The sequence below is a fragment of the Sphaerodactylus townsendi genome, linkage group LG03 (assembly GCF_021028975.2).
Source record: "Sphaerodactylus townsendi isolate TG3544 linkage group LG03, MPM_Stown_v2.3, whole genome shotgun sequence".
Lineage (NCBI taxonomy): Eukaryota > Metazoa > Chordata > Lepidosauria > Squamata > Sphaerodactylidae > Sphaerodactylus > Sphaerodactylus townsendi.
Window position 1 is genome coordinate 92,265,886 of NC_059427.1, and position 16,081 is coordinate 92,281,966.

At 40.9% G+C, this 16,081-nt stretch overlaps 1 protein-coding gene across 1 annotated transcript in view; it reads right to left on the minus strand.

Annotated features, from left to right (window-relative positions):
* Window positions 1-2,419: 2,419 nt before the first annotated feature.
* The window catches only part of NR3C1 (nuclear receptor subfamily 3 group C member 1), a 97,458-nt gene continuing 83,796 nt past the window's right edge, over window positions 2,420-16,081 (minus strand). Inside the window, exons 7-9 of the mRNA XM_048491415.1 lie at window positions 7,395-7,525; window positions 6,609-6,766; window positions 2,420-5,401 (exon numbers count right to left, since the gene is read on the minus strand). Coding sequence (XP_048347372.1) covers window positions 5,249-5,401; window positions 6,609-6,766; window positions 7,395-7,525 — 442 coding nt within the window. The 3' untranslated portion in view covers window positions 2,420-5,248. The remainder of the gene's footprint in view (window positions 5,402-6,608; window positions 6,767-7,394; window positions 7,526-16,081) is intronic.

Below are 16,081 nucleotides of genomic sequence, written 5' to 3' on the forward strand. Positions count from 1 at the left end.
AGAATGAGTATTACAAGTGCTGTTTTGTAAAGCTTGTTCAAAGAGTTCATGTAGTTCTTTGATATACACGTAATTCTATCATAGCTGTTATTCTACTACTTGTACAAGCAGAATAACACCTTTGAATTTTGTTCATTTTCACTGTGTAATGTTCTAGAGTAAGTGGAAAATAGTCCTGTGTTAGACACATGTAGAAGTGCAATTCTGATTCAACACTTCAGAGTACATGTGTACTTTCAGCACTGTGCTTTCCCAGATCCAACTCAAAAGTCATACTGGGGATCCCAGTTACTTTCCCTCTTTTGGATTCTCCTGGACAGCTATCACTAATTTCACTTTTTTCAAATTCAATTGGAATAATTTTTTATGTAAATCCTACAACTAAACTGGGATTCAAACACTGAGTAAATAAAGTGTTTTTGGCAAGTGTCAGAGGATTAAGTTCTTTCCATGGCCGTGTAAAATTAAGCCCCATCAACTTCCTGCAGTGCTGGACAAAATGAAGATGCAGAGAACTCTCTGATCACTCTGATGCTCCTACACATTTGCAAATAGTGGCTGGCTGGTGTGCAAGCATAACAGAGAAGACTGCAGTCTCAGTCCACTTTCTACCTTATTCATGATACCACAAACGCAGGCATTTTGTAAAGCGAGGAGGCTGCATTTTCAAAGACAGCTTGGCACTTGTTCCACCAACTGAATGCATATTTACGTCTGCTGCTGTTTTCAAGAAGGTACTTCATTTTTGGTTTACTCTGGGTGGCAAGATTGGCACACTAATCCTAAACACATTTACTGAGAAGCCAGTGCCACAGGTTTTATAAGCATTTACTTCAAAATAAGTGTGCTTAGGTTTACAGCCTAAGGCTCTGATCCCTGCTTTACTGGTTCAAGAGTTGTAAAATTTCTTTTCTCCATTAGCATGCCCTAACATACCTTATGAAAGGCCATTCCTATTAGATCCCATGTGCAGGTTAACATACAGCATGCATATCTGGGGCTATCCAATTATTCCCATGTAAGCATGATATGGCAAGGCACTGAAGAGACAGAAGTCAGAATTTTCCCTGCTTTATTCAAAGTGCTTTTTTCTCCTAGCACTAAAAAGACTAGCCAGACAAGAAACAATACATGTTTGTTGATGCTTATGTACTTTAAATGGCTTGTGTTGAAATCTTAACAGCATGTTTAGCTTGAAAGTTCTTTTCCAAATCATTTGCATTTAAAAAAAATGAAACCCATAAATTGAACGAACACATGAAATCAAAAGAATCAGAGCCTTTCCTCCCCTGCTAAAGTACTTATTCACATGTAATCATAGTACTGATTCTGGTATGTTTCAATTATATTGGTAAACAGCCACACATACATTTGTCCATGCACACCACTAGTTAGACTCTGGTAGCAGGGACTAAAATGATTAATATGTCACTTTCAAAGTTTGACTTTTCTATTTTTCTTAGAAATAGGGACAGGGTATCATGATCTATCTTTTCAGGAACCTCATGGAAATACCTGATTGTTAGAATTAGCTAAAAACTGGCAGAACAAACACTTTCATCTGATTGGTTTGCAAACTACTATTAAAATACTCTCTGAAGCTTATGTTAACTGTTAAACATACATACCATTAAGTGCTCATTAAAGAAGACCAAGAGATTGCTTACCTGCAACTGGTTTTTCTTTGACTGGTCATCTGTGAGTCATACAAATGAGTTTTACCCTTGTGCAGAGCACCATTCTTTGGAACCTTTTAAAGCTTTAGTAAGGGAACTGACATTCTTCTGGAAGAGCAATGAAAAGCAACTTAAGAGAAATGTTTTCAGCAATGCTGCACATGCAGCAGTCAGAAGAGAAGTGGGAAGATACTTATCCCACTCCTTGGGGCTGTGCAGAGAGGCTTGTCTCAGTGCCTCAGAGAAAGGGCATAAGTGCCTGCTCCCTCACTAGAGGTGTAAAAGGTTCTGACGATTTTATTTGCAGTCACAGCAACCAATCGCGGGACTTCACAGAGGCCATAAAGAATACTTACTTTTGTTAATAGATGTGATATTTTACTCCCATGTATTGAGCATAAAGAGCTGGGGATTTTCACTTATAAGCTTAACATTTAAAAACAGGATTAAGAGGCATTCAGGTAAAATTCCTACTTTTACCATGAACATTTCTGTTGAATAATAGAAATGTAGTTAGTACACTGTGAATAACCTATGCTCTATATTTACATATTGCTGGTAAATGTATGCATTTTACTGCCAAATTTGACAAGCTGCTTTGCTGTGCTCTGTGAGGCTGTATGTGAAAGTAACCCCAAATATCCAGTTGTGTACATGAATAGGCAAATGCCTGCATGAACACACTAGTTCTGTTTAATTTTTTTTCTTTTTTTTGCAGTTGAGGTCAAATAAATCTGTACAGCTTGTATAAGTTTAGTCCTGGAATGTGAGGGGTAACCAAGCACACAGGCTCGCTTACATTGTCCAACTTTCAGCCTGTTTTTTTTTTTACAGATAAGAGGTCTAATGAATTTTGGTTTCAGCCCCAGGAACCCCCCTTTAAATGCTGGGAGATTCCTTTAAATGAAAGGAAAGAAAGAAAAAGAACAAGGAAAAACACATAAAATCAGAGTACCTCTTCAGCTATTTCAGAACAATGCTGCCAGGATTAATACTTCCAGACATAACCATAATTCAACACTTTTGTGACCCCCTAGAAAAAATATATCATGTGTCATGATAAAGCAATCTGTCATCTAAAAACCATTCTTATCATACACTATACAAACTATTTTACAATCATTTGATAAACTGCTTTTAAAGCTGTAGTAGCCCTTCCATTGTTTTCTTCAAATAGCAACCAATGATACATATTTGAAACTATACCTAAAATATATTAATAGCTTAATGTTCTAGTATTTGATTTTTAACCCCCTTGTTAGGTTATTAAGTGCCACTATTTTCTCTTACAGAAATATTCAGGCCACTTAAGAGTAAAAAGCTCACCCCCCTTTCATTAGAGTGGCAAAATATTTTACATTTTTCAGAAAATTCCTAAGGTGCTCAAAGAATGGGCTACTACAGCTTACAAATTGTTTAAAATATAAATCAGTGATGACAAGGAAAATTTCACAAGACATATGTGGTTGCTTTATGGCACACTAGTAATTTGATACAGAAGGGATAGAGCTGCACAGACACTAACTTCTACTTAAACCACAGAATCAGTAGCGGAATTTTCCTGTTCTCCAGGAAACAAGATGAAACAGTTGATGACAACAAGGTGAAAAACGGGTGTGTAACCATACACAGGTTTGGGATTTTTTTATCTTCCACAAGTAAGAGGATTTTTTAAATTGTAGTTTGGTCTATTTTATCTTCTGCATATCTTATTTGAAACAAAACCTTTTAAAGAATTATTACAATAAACATAAAATATTGGGCATAATTACAACTATTTTGTAAGTCAATGATATTTATATGTTTTTATATATATGTATTTATATAAAAAGTATGTATGCATGTACATGCACATGTACATATACATACATATATATATATAGTTCCTGACTGTTAAAGTCAATGGAAATGTAGCCATCAACTTAAAATGGCATCAAGAGTATACACGTCTGCCCCAATCCAGTGAGTGATCCATGAGCAGAAAGAACATTCTTTCTACTTGTGGATCTGCTCTACTGGGAGTGCAAAAAGCTTCCATAGAGGCAAGTCCCCGATGTTCAGTACTCAGGGTAACTCCTGCACTGTGCACAGGTCGTGCAACAGGTGAATTCCACTAACAGCTCTAAGTCAGTGCTGACATCCCTCACTTTCTTTTCAACAGATAATCAGATCTGTCAGTGCTGATCACATCCTGAGGCAGAAGGGAGAAGTCTCAAAAGCAGAACTCTGCTCTAACTCCGGTCAAATTTAGCAGTTCTAAGCACCCCATAGAGGTAAATGTACAACTTTGCACCTTGTGAAAAATGATTGGTCAACAATATTGATCTCCTAATTTCTTTTTAAAAGCACAGGTTTTGTGGCTTTTAAATTGTGTCCAAGGAGAACATTAGACACACCATTGGTTGTGCATATCAGTTTTGTTCTGCTAACTATAGCTGCTCTGGATTGTGGCCACTGTATACATATACATATATATATATGCATCAATACACACAGAAGTACACACACGTATGGCAATAAATTGAGTATGGAAAAAGTTCATTTCTCCACATAGAAATAAACCTTTTAAAAATTATGCATATTTTCCTGAAAGTTTCCTGATGGGCAGTCAAGACTGATCTTTTTACTGTCAATCTAGCCCAAGATCCTTACAATTATGGCTATCGCATTAAATGGAAATATCTAGGTTGTTTAAAAAAGTTTACAGATCTGTTTAAGACAGAGCTAATTTTTTAGTAGCTCACAGAACATGTTTGACAAATAACAAAAGTATGTATTTCAGATTTGATTTGGAATAAATTTCAATTCCTACTCCCACCCCCCTTAAAGAAGGCTGAATTTATCGGTCAAAATGATTTACATAGAAGGGTCACTATGATAGTCTTGATCAGGTTAGAAAAGTCAACCTATATTCACATGAGTATATTCAAAGAGCAATATCTAGAGGTCCTTAAGCTATGAGCTGCCCCACCTTAAAAAACAGCTATACAATAGGCATCTTGAAGTTTTACAAAATTATGTAAGAAAAAATGAGCAAGCTTTCACTGTATATAAAGTTAAAGGAAATTGCTAAAACCAGACAATAATAGCTATAAAAGGCACAACTTCCCTTTTCTGATATACAGTTGTAAACTTTCTTCATGTTAACATGCACAAATCAAAAAATGCTACCTTAACTATACAAAAAAATCTATACCAAAACAAAAATCTAGAAAATTTTATCCAGCCAACTTGCAAAAATTCCTAGCAGAATGTTGACAAATGTAGACTCTGAGCTTGACACCGCTGGTTTTGGTGCATCCTATACTGCCGATACGGTGGTGTAGCACATGGATGAAAGAATCTTAATCCATATTTCCTTCCTTTTCTTCTTCCTGTAATCATTTAGTTAAAGGGGCTGCTTCTGAAACCTAGGTCTTGGCCCTCTGTAAACCACATGTAGTGCATAATTACAAAAACAAAACAAGAACACCCAATATAGTTGCAAGGACAAAATTAACAAGTCTTTTAGTTTATAAAAAAAGAAGCTATAATGACTTTTTTCTTAAGGCAATCTTTCTGTATTAAGGCAGTCATTTCTGATGAAATAACAGTTTTTTGATATTTCCATTTGAATATTTTGGTAACTGATTGCTGATGATTTCTGCCAACATTTCTGGAAACTCAACACTCATGGATTTATCCAAAAACGTTTGGAAGCAAAAGCTTAGAAGATTCTCAACCACCTGCAAATTATAAGAGAGAGGGATGAAGAGAGCTTTCCAGTATGCAAACACAAATACTGCTGCTGTGTTGTGAAATAGTTTAAATCATAAGACTAAATTATCAAGATTTCTGAATCTGTAGTAGCATATATAAACTCTGAACAGTGATTGATGGCAATGTAAATTAAACTGAAAATGAACACTAGCTTGGTTCAAATGCAACAGCAAGCCATTGTCAGTCATCATGGGGAGAACTGGGATGGGGTTTGTTCTGTCCCTTCTCCACCTTCCCGTCATGTACAACTAAATAATTAGATTTTTAGGTTCATGATAAACTATTTTGCTCCTGTGCTCAAACTAGTAAGCTATGGTCAATGCAAACTAGAATTCCAATAAAGATTTCTTCCCAGCTAGAAATCCTTGGAGAGCATAAATAGTAAGTAAGTCAGTGGAAACAGAAAAGTACGGTTTCCTGCAAACATGGGAATCTCAAATTATCTGTTAACATGAAGGAACGGAAACAGGGAGTATATGATCCTAGATTTCAGAATTCAATTTACGGAGCAGAAAAACTTGATTTACGATGCCTCTGCCACTATTTAAACACTACACCAAATCACAGTTTGCTCAATGGACACTTCAGAACCCAGAGCACCATTTGACACAGCACAAGGTATTATAGCTAGAAGGAAAACAGCTGGCTGTCCTCCTGCTGCACGAATACACTGGCTTCTTGGGAGGCTGACCAATGATTACATTCCAACCTATGTGTAATGCATTTTGGTACTTTCTGGCAAACACACCACAATCAGTTATCTCTGTTCCATGTCAAAGATTACCCCAACAATAATCAAAAAACATACAAAGAATCGTTCTGCCTTACGTTTTATCTAGCAGTACAATACTGCATAGTAGGTTCATTGTCTTTCTTCTCCTAACGGTACATCTCAATGCAAAATATCTATTCTGGCTGAATCAAGAGTTCACCCCCACAAAATACCGAAAGTGGGAAACAATTTATGTTTGTAATATCCCAAGGCCCTAAGTACCAGAAAGGTATGCTGTTGCTCCTGCCTTCATTGCCATCTCTACTGCAGCACTTTGATTTAGAAGGGTCAATACCACCCAGTCCGGGGGACTTTTCTTTTTTCACAGGATACCAGCTGCCAGTCCTAATTGTTGTGTGCACTGACTGAACAAAAGGCAATCTACATGTCATAACACTTACATCATGCATGGAGTCCAAAAGTTTAGTCAGTTGATAAAATCGCTGCCAGTTCTGACTTGAGTTCCCTTCTCTCTTCACAATGGCTTTTCCCAGCTCTTTAATGTAGGTCATACGAATTTCTTCAAACAGGGCTTGGCTCTTCAGGCCCTCCTTGGGAACTGAAGATTAAGGTGCAATATTTAAATACTTTCCTTATTCAAGTATTTATTTACATAACACCATACTCATCAGGAATCTTGAGGCAGCAGAATAGGGAAAAGATCAGTTACTTTAATAAATGAACAACTGGTAGCCAAAGGAGTCATTTTACATGTTTAGTATTCAACCTTAGAGGAACATTTAATATTGACTAGTGTATATGCCTTGTCCCTCCTTCATTCATACAATGAAAGAGATATTACACTGATTATGTACACTGAAAGCAGCTCCCTCTGCATACTGGAAGCTAGCAAGGCTGGATCTGAGAAGTTCAAATGAGGCTTAAGATCCAGAAGAATATTTCTACAGAAAGAGGGGAAGAGGTGATTTTCACTGAATCCCCTTCCTGAGGCAGACCTTCAACTCACCCTTATCTTGTTCCTAAGGTTCCCTGTCCTCGAGGAGCTGCACTGGGATGAGGCATTATGGGCTGTACTGGGAGGATAGAGAAAGCTGTACTCCCCTTTGTTACTGAAAATATCCAGTGGATCTAAGCCAGTGATTTAATCCAGCCGGAAAATAAGCTCTCTGACCCCATGCAACTGTTGATTAATTTCATTTTCAAAGGCACGTTATACATTCACCTACCTGTAGAGAGAAGTAGCAAAGTTTTCATACAGAGATATTCTTCATATGAAACTTGAAGCCGTGCTAACTCATTAGTAACCATCAGTAAGCGTTTGCATTGTTCATACATGCAGGGTAAATTCATTCTCTGCCTGAAAAAGAGAGTCCACATTTGTCAATATTAATACAAAGGCCAATCCTTTTCTGGATGGAATTGTCAAGGACAAGAGACCAGCAGAGTGAGAAATATTGGGAACATCTCTGCCAGTTGTAATGTATTCAAGCTGAGCTTATGCCTCACTTTCTGTTGTAGGTGTAAGAACCTCTTGGCCCATACCTTGCGGCTCTAAGTCTGAAGCCTTGGATGAGTCAGCTGAGTGGATTCAGCACCAACCCAAGATGCAGTTCACTATGTTTTTTACTCTTATTTAAATTGTACTTTGCTTTAGATTCCCCACTTTAGTGTAGCAAACAAATAAACATCTAACAAATATTCCAAAAGAGTCAACAAAAGAAGTTCGGATGTCAGGTTTTTAGGAGCAGGGATTTATCAGGAAGCCTATTCCCAAGTATTCAGTAACACATGAGTTTTCAAACAGTCAAAACAATCATATCTTATGTATGGTTGTGCAAATGTAATTCCAGTAGATTCACACTCAAGGAGGTTTGCAGCCAAACTACTACTAAGCTTAAACAAGCTACTATTAAACCTTAATCTTGATGCTTTGGACTGAGTTCCCAGAAAAGATGCTGTTCTATGCTATGCTACAGGAAGAGATATAAATCCTAAATTTTCCATTCCATTCAAACCTACAGAGCAATTCCTAATAAAAGCTAAAACAAGCAAGATATCGAAGACATAAAGAAAACAGAAGAAGCTGAAAACCAACAAACAATTCACCGTAAAAACAGTCAGACATAAAAAATCATAATTAAACTGGTAAAACCAGCTAAACTCCATTCAGCACTCCAACAGCATACATTAATGGGCCAGATAACCTTCCCAGGGGAGGGAATTCTAAAATAAGATCCACTGCTCTCTGTACTCTGTCAGTATAAGACCAACCACTGGAAAGGATCTGTAGCCCTGACCCAGGTCATTTAAAGCACTGAAGGTCAAAACCAGCACTCTGAAGTATGTCAGGAAACTAATAAGGAGATTGTGCCATTCATTAAAAGTGGTTGTCTCAAATCTTCCCCAGCTCTCTCAGGTGGGCTGTTATAGTTTGAAACAACTGATATTTCTGAATAGTCTTCAAAAGATACCCTCTAAGTAAATTTCATTACAGAACCCCAACATGGTATTTTGGTCACTCTCCTCTAGGCAGCAGTTGATGCATTAACTGCAATCAGCAAAAGGTATTAATTTCTACAGATACTTCATGATCATCCAAGAGTAGAAGCAGATCAAGGAATACACAAAAGTGCATACCTGACCTTTCACAGGAAGGAGAAATTCTGTCCAGAACAAATCAACTCTTAGACCACCCACAATCAGTATTTATGCCTCTAATGAGCTTCAAATTCCAGACAGCTGATCGAGAACAACTGTCCTGCATCACCATCCGCGATCTCTCTGACTGCAAAGCAATGACCCCAATCTCAACCAGCATGGCCCGTGATCATGGTACCAAAATAATCTCAGTGGACAAGCAGATTACTCGATTGCACCACCATCTATCTCCCAGTACAGGTGTTCTAATAACACTGATTTTGACTAGGCCTAAAGAGCAGAAAGATCCGTATCTACCGATTTCATCCAGAAACCTTGGACCTGCTCCAAAATTCTATATTCAACCACTATCTGTGCCAAAGCATGAAAAATGTGAGGCTGATCAGTGATTGTCGACTCCAGTTACAACATTTTAAAACAATGGTCTTAACTCAAGGAGACTGGAATAATTCCATCTCAAAGGAAAGCATCCATCATCCTGGATTACTCTAGTAATTTTCTCAATGAGACACCTCTCCAGCAACTGTCAACATTTTCATAGGTGGAGATGCAAAGTGTCCACAAATTTTGAAGCCATGGAAAAAGCCTGGGTTTTGTCTATTTTTCTGAAAGTTTATGTCTTGACAAAAAATGATGAATTGTATCTTTAAGAGTCCTGTAAGAGAAATGGACCTGATGAAATAATGAACTACAATATGACCAAATGGATGGGTTAAGTTGATGGTTATGGGAATTATATGAATTATGTGTAAAATTAATATATCATGCTTGAGTTCAGCCTGAGTGCAACGAGTGTTTATGAGTTTATTTAGGCTATTGTGGACGTTGCACTCTAAGAGGTAGTGGTGGTTGATTTACATATAATTATGACATGAATGTGTACTATACACCTGAGAATAATTAAAAAATAAACATGAATACTAAATATACCAAACCTGCAGCCAACTTTGCCTATTAGAGCAAATGGTTAATAATGATATGGAGCTAAAGCAAATCTGCAGTGTAATTACATTCTAATTTCATTGCAACTACCCTGCAATTACAATTCCCATTTCTCCTTGTGTTAAATGCCCTGTGAATACACTTGTTGTTATTCTAAAGCTTGGGGTTTTTTTTAAAGGTAGTTATTTAAATGCAGCTATCTCAATATTGAAAGAAATCCCAAGGTGACTTTTTATTCCCCAACACTCTATTTTATTTTAAAATATTTGCACTTTGCCATTCCTATCATTTGAGGAAGTATACAAGTAAATTAAAAATAGAGACCAGTCAAATTAGAAATCTACAACACACACATACCTTAGTGTACAGCAAATCAATACATTTCCCCCAGACAAAAATAAAATAACCCAGTGAATGTAACAACTGAGTGGGGATCAGAAAAGATTTCTCCAATCTGACTTTCTGTCCACCATTGGCTTCTATCCGATGAGTAAGTTCATCAATAGGTTATTGCACAATATGCTAGAGATGACAAATTACAAGAAACTATTTTTTTGCTGTCCAACGTTGACCCATATGCATCTGAAAGAATTGAGCTTTGCATATGCCACCAGAAAGATTGGATTACAAATGACCCAGTAACCTTTGAGGGGTGTGTGTGTGTGTGTGTGTGTGTGTGTGTATACACACAGAGAGAAAGAGAATGTTTTAGCTTGTTGTTTGCAGATTGTGATGGCCAATGGAATAAAACTTTCTATTACTAACAGGCTTCCAGCTTAACTGAATAATTATCCGAGATGCATGGCTGCCTTATGTTGTATATAATACTTCTTGGTACAGAAATTCATTTTATGTTGGCAAAAAATGTTTTCCAGACACCAAGCAACACTTTAAAATGGTTTTTAAATGTGGTTTTATTATGTATGTTATAATTTTGTACAATAAATAAAAACATTGTATGGTTGCATAGTTCTACTTAAGAAAGACTCAGAAGCTGAAATTCCTATTCATTTAATAGATAACAGATGAATAAACAGTACAGATATTTTTGTTTATTTTTGTTTATAGAGAACTAATTACTTATCCTTAATAGGACTGCAATTAAAAATAAATAGATGAAATAAATGTGCTCAATTATTAGTGAAAACTATTGTAGGCAGTAAGCTAACAATTTCTATTTCCTGTTTACATCTTGTTTCCTTTTCTAAAAATGTTTCAATACAAGTTAAAGCTCTTTGGGGGAATTCTACACAACTGCATGCAGCAGATCATCTCAGCTACTGTACCAGTGGGCTGATTAATTAACTGAGGTGCAGAATATAAGTTGTTCATTTTCACGGTGTAATTAACTGGTTACTCTGACATGAAGAAACATTTGAATATCTCAGTTTTCTTGCCATTATCAGAATTATTTGGAAATATGGCAAGGATGTAAATTATTTTGGGAATCAGGTTCTTTTACCCACTGGCTTCATGCTCTTATATACTGGAGCAGGGGAGAGATTAGACAGGGTGTTAGTTGATGAGTTAAAGAGGTATATTTTCTCTCCCTTCAAATACAGCAGCTGCTTGGCAGCTATCCAGAGTTCTTGTGGCTTTACCCAGCTGCAACCATATCAAATCGCTGCCTGAAAGGCAATCTACACAATCTTTGTTCATTGCTTGCTTATTTTCACTTCCTTACTTTGGGGGATGATCTAATCCTTGCACATGCAAGCAAAGAAATATAGGTGCTCATCAGTTCATGGGATGATGAACTAATAAGATTAAATAAGACAGACTGAAGTTCAGTGATGCCCGATCTCACAATGTATAACAACTTAAACAGATGGCCTATCAGGTCCCTTTCAGTTCTCCCCTGGCTCCTTATTGAGGGCTGGCATATATCGACTTGCAAGGACATACATCCACTACAGATGCTCGCTCTGTTGGGACAAGCCTTCTGTGTGTGTAGAAGCCATCTCTGCACAACAGTTTGCCAATGCATGCCAGTCCGTCTCAGCTGGCTTAACCAGCTACCATACCCCTTATCTAAATGCTGAGGTCTCCTCATGTTAACCACGAGGGAAGAAGGGAGTTTACCTCCTGTCTTCTCTCATCATTGTACCTCATTTCTTCTCCTGTTATTTTGATTACACTTTGCAACAGTGCTTTTTCTTTTGCACAAAGTGACAAACAAACCATGAGAAAATGAAACTACATTTATTATTCACCCAAACACCCTCAAATTATCATCTGAAGTTCAAAAGTATTTCTCGGTTTAAAGCTGAAAGAATACTTAACAAAAACAATTGATGTACTGCCAATTGATATTCTAGTTTACAAAGAAGGAACAGTAATGAAGTCATTCTTCATTCCTTGAATTTGAAGAGTGGGAAAGAGCTTGACAAGTGGGCTGTTTTGGCAGTTGACAAACACCCGAGGAAGCAGTTTTTTGATGGCCAGGAATACACGCAGGAGAACAGTATTTGAATGTCATTAAAAATAATGCTGGACTGAGCTAGAATCAGTAAATGTGTATCAAGGTTGGTCATTTAGAATCTCTGCAAACCAACCCATCTACCATTCATCTTGCTATTACCATCTAAGTTAAAATTGCCAATAAATTAATTGCCTTTGTTCCAGTAGCTCAGAAAACCTATCTTCAAAAAAAAGTGAGATTCATGGCTGTGAATTATTTTCTGTATTAAATCCAAGTGAAAGAACAATTCCCCCCGCCCCCCTCTTATTTATTTATTTATTTCTTAGATTTATATACCGCCCGATCCCCGAAGGGCTCCGGGCGGTAAACAACATTGTCTAAGCATCAAACAGGAGCAATCGTACAAAATATAAATATATAGGCTCCATCCCATAAAATGACTTAAAACTCATAAAAACAGCGAAACAGTAATACATAAATAAACAGATAGAGGCGTCCAACCCCAATTTAAAACCTACCCCAGAGGAAAAGGGGGGGGGGCGGTGGGGCTCCTCAATAAAAGGAGCCCTGATATAACTGCACCGAAACACGGAGCAATGAAGAGCGACAAGGGGACACGATATCAGCGGCTGGACACTCCAAAGGCCCGGTGGAACAACACGGTCTTACAGGCCCCTCGCGGGAACTCACGGAGGTCCCGCAGGGCCCGGACCTAACTGGAGGAAGGTGAATTCCCACCAGGCGGGGAGCCAGTGCCGTAAAAGTCCCTGTAGCCCGGCGTGGAGGCCAGCAGCATCATAGAGGGCAGGGGACCACCAGCAAATTGGCCTCTGCAGAAGCATGAAGGTGCGGACTGGGGCAGTGTGGGGTGATCTGCGGTCCCGCAGAGTACGAGGAGGTCCCAGGCAGCGCCAAGGACCTTAAAGGTCAACTTACCCACACCTTGAAAATGATTGAATTCAACCCGAGGGAGCCAATGCAGCTGACGTAAGCTTTACCCAGGCTGGATATTATTGTGTTCTCTGAAGCCTCCTGTGAGGCAGGCGTGCTGCATGCTGGACTTCCAGTTTTAGCTTCAGAATCAAGCGCAAGGGAAGGCCCTCGCGTTAAGAAGCGGAAGTTACAATAGTCCAGCCTGGGAAGGTGACGACGTTTGCATGTGGATCACGAAGTGGCTAGATCCGTTTGGGAGAGGAAGAGGAGCCAACCGCCGGGCCTGTCGGAGATGGAAAAAAATGCAGTCCGGGTTATATGGAGCCACCTGGGTGCTCCATGGAGAGAGCGAAGTCCAGGTGGACCCCAGATGGGAGACGGAGGAGGTCGGCGCCAATGAGACCCCCTCCCACACCGGCGGCTGGAAGTCCCCAACCTCACCCTCGCGGCCCAGCCAGAGGATCTCCGTACTTCCGATGGATTCCAGTTGCAACCTGCTCTGTTGCCCAAACCAACCAGCTACCGCCTCCACAGCAATGCTGGAGAGCAGAAGGGAAGCGGCAACAGCTCCCCCCCCTCCATCAACAGAATGAGCTGGGTGTCATCCAGCATATTGATGACCAAATCCAGCCCAAAGCTCCAGTACCAGCTGAGAGCAAGTGGTAGCATATAGATGTTAAATAATGGCGAGGGGATAGCGAATGGCGCTCCCTGAGGTACTCCGCACTGAAGCGGGCACCTCCCTGGAGGAACTTCATCCCGCACCACACTGCTGACTCCGGTCCCGGAGGAGCGAGGAGCCAATCCCACTGAAGGACAGTGCCCGCACCCGGAAGCAACCAGGCGGTGGGTCAAAAGGTGCGTGATGCGAAACCATATCAGCAAGCGCTGCGGTAAGATCCTAACAAAACCAACGAAGCGCCCGATCCGCCTCGGTCAGAAGCGCTGTGGATCACGGAGGTGTGTCTCGCGATGGCGACAAAGAGCAGTCTCCGTCCCACATAGCTTAACAGCGCGGAAAGCCAGACTGGAAGGTTGATCGAGAGGCCGTCGTCATCAGGAAACCCCTGAAGCTGCTCCAACACCACTCTCTCAATTACAGCCTTCCCCAGAAGCGAAAGATTGAGCCAGGCAGCGTGGTAATGGCCAGATCCACCGAGGATCCTAACGATGGTCTTTTTAAGGTGGGCGGACCACTGCCTTTCCCTTCAAGCCTACATCCGGAAAGACCCCTTGCTCCAAGGGAGCCATTGATGATGTTATTCAACAGATGGGGTCGTAACTCCGCCCGGCAAGCTTTTATAAGCCAGGAGGGGCACGGATCCAGAGGACAGGTAGTAGGTCTAACAGCAGCCAAGGTCCTGTCAACAGCGGCTTCAGAGAGCAGGGAGAACTGGGCCAAACTTGGGCCTGAAGACGACAAGGGAGCCTCCAGTTCGCTAATTGTAGATAACGTGGCAGGAAGGTCCTGGCGAAGCGACGTGACCTTATCTGCAAAAAAGCTCATAAATGCCTCACAGCTGACAGCCAATCGAGAATTTGTGGACCCTTCCGATAAGGAGGTCAGAGACCGAATTATACGGAATAATTGTGCCGGGCGAGAGCTAGCAGATGCAAGAGAGGAGGAGAAGAACGCTCTCTTCGCCTCCTTCGTTGCCATCTCATAGGCCTTCATAAAAGCGTCCTATAAGATGTTGGGCGCGAAGCTCGTCCGCGAGATTTCCGCTTCACTTTTCGCTCTGGTGCGTCCTAAGCACCACGTTTCATATGAGGCGCCAGCTCCCTCGGTATACCAAAGGAGCCTGCCGAATTACGACGTGAGGCTGACGAGGAAAGGCGCCGAGGGGAGCAACAGTCTCCGATGGCATCCCAGGGAGGAGGCGAGGAGTTCCAGTCCTCCACCTGCTCATCCCGGAAGGTGTGCGGCCCGAGGTTCAGGGTCCCGCCAAGAGCATTCCAAGGAAAACCAATTGGATCCATAGAAAGTCTCAGCGAGGCGGAGACATAAATCAACCCCTCGCCTAGGCGGCGAGGTTGGTAGACGGCTTAGGTCCATCCGAACCTTCAGGGCATAATGGTCAGACCATGGCACTCTATCTATGGAGGATATGACCATATCCACCCCCAAACCAAAGACCAAATCCAGCGTGTGACCGGCCTCATGAGTGGGGCCAGAGCTTACCAAGGAGAGGCCTAGTGCTGCCATGGATGACACCAGGTCCGCAGCCGCTATACATGAGGCGGTGTCGACATGGACATTGAAGTCACCCAGAACAATAAGTCTGGGGAACCGCAATGCCCAGTCTGCCACCACCTCCAGCAGCCGCAGCAGGCTGTCCCTCGGTGCGCTAGGCGACCGGTACACCAAGAGGACAGCCATCCTCTCCGCGGCCAACCACTCCAGGCCGACACATTCCATGCCGGTGATCTCTGGGACGGGGGCAGCCCTGAAGGGAATGGATCACCGCCCCATTTAGCTGCACAGTTGATATGGAGCACTGAGGAAACAACATGACGTCTATGAAAGAAATGAAAATGCTTGCAACATTCCTTTCTTTTTTCCCCACAATCTTTCCCCCTCAGACCTGAGGTGGATCTAGGAATTATAGTTCCCACAATGCCTTATGTTAACAGTCTGATGTTCTGTGAAGGGAACATGGGACTTACTATTGAAGGTTCTTTCTATTTCAGGTAGAGGACTATATCCTCTTAAGCTGAACAATCCTTCTCCAGTGTTCCTTGGAGGCAGCAAACAGGTCTCTCTATCACTGAGGGAGAGAGAGCACCCACCCACTATTCAGTTAATAAAAATACTCAGTGGGTACACACAGAGGTGGGATCCAACCAGTTCTCACCACTTCTCTAGAAGTGGTTACTAATTTTTTCTGAGTGCCGAGAAGGGGTTACTAAAGCAACCTCCCTGCCCAATAGGGACTGGAGGTGCATGTGTGCGGCGGC